Source organism: Heloderma suspectum, chromosome 2, assembly GCF_057233095.1.
Source record: "Heloderma suspectum isolate Gila_16-S chromosome 2, 16-S_ref, whole genome shotgun sequence".
NCBI lineage: Eukaryota > Metazoa > Chordata > Lepidosauria > Squamata > Helodermatidae > Heloderma > Heloderma suspectum.
Genome location: NC_139459.1, coordinates 153,339,885 through 153,345,884, shown reverse-complemented (window position 1 = coordinate 153,345,884; position 6,000 = coordinate 153,339,885). Strand labels below are relative to the sequence as shown.

The window sequence follows — 6,000 nt, the reverse complement described above, 5'->3', positions numbered from 1 at the left end:
CACTGTGGTTAAAGATAAACAGAGGCATTGTCAGCTCCAGGCATTTTTGAAGGAGGGGGGCTCTTAGGCAAAAGGCCCCCAAGATCATCCACTCCCTAAGTAGCCCCACCTCTTCTTCATTATTGCTGCTACTCATTCACTTGCCCTGCCCCTTAGGACTAATCTACATTACTGCCTAGTGGGAGACGGTAAAGTGAGTGGAGGCAGCTTATCTGCTGTTCCTTCTCCTTATTCATGTTCCCTCACTTGGAGGGGGCAGGTGAACAGATGACAGCAACATGTAGCATGGTCAGGGAGTTCTGGGGATGGCAGTGGGCCCCTGAAGGGATGTCAGCCCCAGCAGGTGCCCAACAATGCTGGCCCTGAGTGGATGTCCAGTAGGTTTGTTTGTTTCATAGGTTGGCTCTGCCCTACATGCGCTGACGGCTAGTTTAACCTGAAGAATGTCTAATATTAATTTTTGAATGCGTGTATGCATATTTTGCTGCAGTTGTTTGTGTCTTTTTTCGTCTTCTCTTTCCCCCACCCTCTTTACAAATTATCTATGCATGTGAGCACATTAATACACAATGCAAAAAGGAATGTAGATGTGATCCACAGTCACTTCAGGATTCCTTTTTGTACTGTGATTTCATAAATGGACATTGTGTACGTATAGCCATCACATCAGTATTCCTTTTTGCACATGTTTTTATCCAGGGGTAGACAGATCAGCCTTGTGGGATCTTAAAAAAACCCAAAAAACAGAATCCATTCTAAGGCCAGCGCAAAGTAGTGCTGTGGGAGGGTGGACATATACTTGCAATTAAGGAACAAGGACCCTCATAGCACATAACTTAGCCCAGGAATTTGTTTTCAGTACCAGATCTGAGATCATAGTCCTTTCACATAAAAATCCACTCCTAGTTTCCTTCAAGCTTTCTTAGTTTCAGCACCCTGATTCAGAAAACTGTGGGGTGGGGGCGTGGGGGAGGGGAAGAGAAGAACCTGTTAGTTGTTACTTACTGCAAGTAGCCCAGAGAACTACTGCCCACCTTTTTTAATCAATGCACTCATGCATCCTGGTAACCAGTAAGGGGGAGGGGGAAAGAAGCAAACTGGAAACTGTGGCAAACTGCATGCACAGTAGTCTGAATTTTTTTTGAAGGGGGAGAATGGAAGGACAATAGATCACTAGCACCATCAGGGCTACTCCACAAACAAGATCAGATCATCCCTATAAATATTCCTAGACATAACATTGTGTTGTTGTAATGTGTAGCTCTACTCCAAAATGGAAAAGGAAAAGATATTAGTCTGCACATTAATATCCAAGGGGAAGACAAATTTAGCAGTAATGTACTTCTAAGCACAAGGATCCAAGACTATATGTTCTATGCACTGTTTCCATATGCATGAGGTAGCTGAAAAATATTCAGTTTAATTCCAAACCCAACTCAATTAGGTTGGTTTTTTAGGTTGAGAACCATTTTAGCCACCCCTTGTATATTATTTTTCAGCAAAACACTTTGGACATCATGAAGAGTTTTTCCACCAGTTTCCATGTGAATACTCCAAATTAAGAGCAATAAAAGCAATAACGGTAGCTTCTGGAGACAGTTTCATTTTTCCACCCTGTACCAAACACAATAACTCTAGACTTCTGTGGTAAATATATCAATTTCTACACCTGGACTGTAGAATTGAAAGAACTTGGACTAAATTATTTAAAATTGTACATGCTGTTATTGAGATATTTTACTTGTTTTTTCATGCAGAATTTAGAATTCTGAGTTTATTGAGGGGCTGGGAAAGGAAAACGGGAGGAAAAAGGTGGGGTTTAGAAATGTGAAAAACAGATCTGGAGGGACAGTAAAACATGGGCTAGAGGCCATGGGTGTGTCTGGTAGCTGTGCTGAGGAAATCTCAACCTCCTGAAGCCTGAAATTCCACCTAGATTATCTTCTACGTATTCCATACATACTCCCAATATGTTTTTGGGGTTTATCTCTGAAACTATGTGGGCTCGAAGCATTCACAAGATACTGGATTTCATATTAGAATGCAGCATGATCCTCGCCAGACAGATCCCCAGCTGTGGATAATGTGCCACTGCAAACTGGTACAGTGATCTCCAGCATATGTACTGCAATATGCAAAATACATTTAATGTAGATTTCGCTACAATTGGATCATGGGTTTGTTAACAGTTACCTAGTTAAATGGTTTGCTGAGTTGCAGATCTGTTATGTCCTTGAGGCATGGTAAGGTCCCAACAGGATAACTTGGTCAATACAAGTTATTTTTAATCAGACTTTTGGATTTCAGCACTCTTTTTAAAAGGTATGCATACCAACAAAAAATAAAGGTTTGTTATCTGTATTCACCAGGAAATCAGATTCTAATAAACATGAACAATATTCACATGAAACGTTTAAATATCCTGCTCAGAAAAACAGATGCCCAAAACTTCTCTTTAATTGAAGCTGACAAGTCCATTTTTATAAATCAAAGCAGTTTCTAACCCAAATTGTTGTCAACAGCATCTAGTAATGATAAGGATGCACTGCAAAGTAAAAACCACTTTCAAATTCCTATTGATCTGTACTCTAATATGACAGATACCAATAGGTGTCATGTTTCCAGTTACCTGGAGATCAAATGGGAGGATTTCTATTGTGTATATGAAGATTGACAGCTCCTCCTCAGACTCCAGCTTTTACAAAAGATCCAGAAACAACCAGTATTACACTCAGGTAAGTCCTACTCAGAGGACTTAAGATTGGTAAAAAAACCACCCCTTACAAGGCAGTTCTTCAATTTTTGAATACTGTACAAATAAAAAGAGTGAGATCTGAATGAAACTCCAGGCTTCATAGACAAAGTTATTGCAGCTTAGCTGAAGGAATCTTGACCAAGTGGTAGACAGCATTGGGTAATTTCGTCATGATGGTTTAAAGAACAACTCTGCAGTGAATGAAGCTTTCCAAATCCTAAAATGACAGATGGAGGTGCTGATCCTTTCCATATCCCATTTACTGATGAACAAGAACACATGGCTGATAATTATTATTTTAATTATTATTATTTTATTATTATTAATAATAATGAGGCAAGGGTCTCAGAGGCACTGGGAATGGCTGCCAGTCTGGACAGACTGATGAAGAGTAGAAAATTCAAAACAAGTAGAGCAGCTTCAAATCTGGGTGCTATTAGTGCACTTTTGTTGCCTGTCATTGTTTTGCTCATGCCATCACCGAAAGAAAAAGCAAAGGACAAAATATCAGGAATCCACATCATCTGAGCAGGAGACAGATCACTACAAAGATCAAGAGTACCAGTTTTAGCTCACTCCTGTAATTGGGCAGGAAGTATGTTCCCTTAGCCTTGGAATCCTTAAACACCATGTTCCACCTTCTCAGTTGCAAATATACAAGGTCTCTTACTGACACACACTGCACTAGATTGTTTTGGTCATGTATAAAATGGAATTTTAAAATTTATCTACATGCTTAAGAGTGCAGTTTTGATCCTCTCTCTTGATTCAATGTTCTTGATTAATTAAACTCACATCAGTCTTCCCTCAAGGCTTAAGTCTGATGTGGTCCATGTAAACAAAACACAGCTAAAATAAAGTATTTTATCCTTGTCCTGGAATAGCCTCTATCGATATGCAGGATTTCCTGAAAGTGTTGTGTTGGCTAGATGTAAAACAGGCAGGGGATGAGCTTCTGTGTTAAAAACCCAGTGATCCAAAGGTAGGAGATCATCCCTGGAGAACAGCAAATACAAATACCTGCGAAGACAGAGAAAGCCCAAGTGAGCAACAGAAAGTTTGACACCACGTCTGGTCTAAACAAGATAACTTCAAACTAATTATGGATTATCTGGTTTAAAGTAGGTATATAACCTGATTAAAGAAACTGCAGCCAATCACTTAATCAATTAAATGTGCATAAATTTGCATATGACAAGCCACATTTCTGAAGGCAACATTTTAGATGACCAGGCCTGTGAAGATGCATTCCCCCTTTTCTTATATAGGAAGGAATGCTTCTTCGATGACGATGCCTGCCATTCAAAAATGTTTGCTAGTGCTTGCTTTAAAAAACATAATTCCAAATCTGCTGCCTAATTAACTTGTGGAACTATTTTAACAGTTAACAAATTCTAGTTCAAATACATTTTTTCATAATCTAATTTGGATTTTTTAGAAAGCTATTATACTGCTGTAAAATATAAAATATGAATTTAAGTTGAGCCATAGATTATCATCTTTGACTTCTGTTCTGTATAATGAACAAAACTATCACAGTAAGGTAACAGCTTGAGTGATATCTTCATTTGGACACATTCTGGAATGGTCTCAAATATGAACATGTTTAATAATGCTGTATTTCTGAACTTGGAAGAAATTGGTGAGTTATTAGATGGAAATAGCCCCCCTTTGTTTCAGTTTTTTCCCCCAACTATAGCATGTTGCTGGTGCTTTAATTAGAAAATATGGGGATCTGAGATAAGTCTGGTCAACCACCTATGTGCTCAACCCTTGCTCTTCATAGCTTATCACATCAAATAAGAACGGGATATCCGGCCGGGTCCAGGAGGTTGTAAATTCCTCCTTGACAGAGGGAGTCGTGCTGCCGTCTTTAAAAGTGGCGGTAATTAGGCCAATCCTGCAAAAGCCTAACCTGGACCTGGAGGAAGTTAACAACTATAGGCCAGTAGCGAACATCCCCTTCCTGGGCAAGGTACTTGAGCCGCAGGGCAATTCCAGGCACTCTTGAATGAAACGGATTATCTAGATCCATTTCAAGTGGGCTTCAGGCCTGGCTATGGAATGGAAATTGCCTTGGTCATCCTATGGGATTACCTTTGCTAGGAGAGAAACAGTGCTTTTCCAGCTGTACTGGCTGCCAGCCCATGTCTGGGCCTGATTCAAAGTGCTGGTATTAACATTCAAAGCCTTAAATGGCTTGGGGCCAAGTTATCTGAGGGATCGTCTCCTCCCATACAGTGCCTTGAGGAAGTATTCACGCCCTCTTGAGTTTTCTACATTTTGTTGTGTTACCACCTAGAATTAAAATGGATTTAATTAGGATTTCTTATCACTGATCTACAAAAAATAGTCCATAATGTCGAAGTGGGGGGAAAAATCTACATATTCTACAAAATGATTTACAAATGAAAAACTGAAAAGTCTGGATTGCCTAAGTATTCACCCCCTTTAATGTGACACCCCTGAATAAGCTCTGGTGCAACCAACTGCCTTCAGAAGTCACATAATTCACTGAATGGAGTCTACCTGTGTGCAATTCAAGTGTCATATGATCTCAGATTAAATACACCTGTTTCTGGAAGGCCCCAGAGTTTGTTGGAGAGCATATCTAAACAAACAGCATCACAAAAACCAAGGAGCTATTAGAAGAAGTCCGGGATGAAGTTCTGGAGAAGCACCAATCAGGGTTGGGTTATAACAAAGTATCCCAACTATGAACTTCCCCTGGAGCACAGTTAAATCCATTATTCCAAAATGGAAAGTATATGGCACAAACGAGACGCTGCCTAGAGAAGGCCATCCACAAAAACTCAGTGACCAGGTAAGGAGGGCATTAGGCAGAGAAGGAACCAAGAGGCCAGTGGTAACTCTGAAGGAGCTGGAGCGATCCACAGCTGAGAGGGGAGAAACTATCACCCGGATGCTCCACAAAGCTGGGCTTTATGGAAGAGTGGGAAGAAGAAAGCCATTGCTGGAAACAACCCATACCAAATCCTGTTTGGATTTTACCAAAAGGCATGTGGGAGACACAGCAAACATGTGGAAAAAGGTTCTCTGGTATGATGAGACCAAAATTGAACTTTTTGGCCTTACTGCAAAATGCTATGTGTGGCGCAAAGCCAACAGTGCTCATCGCCCTAAGAACACCATCCCCACAGTGAAGCACGGTGGCGGAAGCATCATATTGTGGGGATGCCCTTCATTGGCAGGGACTGGGAGACTGATCAGGATTAAAGGCAAGA

The 6,000-nt window shown here is 40.5% G+C and overlaps 1 protein-coding gene across 2 annotated transcripts in view; it reads right to left on the bottom strand.

Moving 5' to 3' along the window:
- Positions 1–2,267: 2,267 nt before the first annotated feature.
- The window catches only part of MAN1A2 (mannosidase alpha class 1A member 2), a 79,283-nt gene continuing 75,550 nt past the window's right edge, over positions 2,268–6,000 (bottom strand). The window contains exon 13 of one of the 2 annotated variants that reach the window (XM_084835264.1): positions 2,268–3,775. In XM_084835264.1, the coding sequence (XP_084691390.1) occupies positions 3,643–3,775 (133 nt within the window). In that variant the 3' untranslated portion in view covers positions 2,268–3,642. Of the gene's footprint in view, positions 3,776–4,963; positions 5,054–6,000 lie in introns of those variants that run through there. The other variant, XM_084835269.1, reaches the window with a different exon arrangement.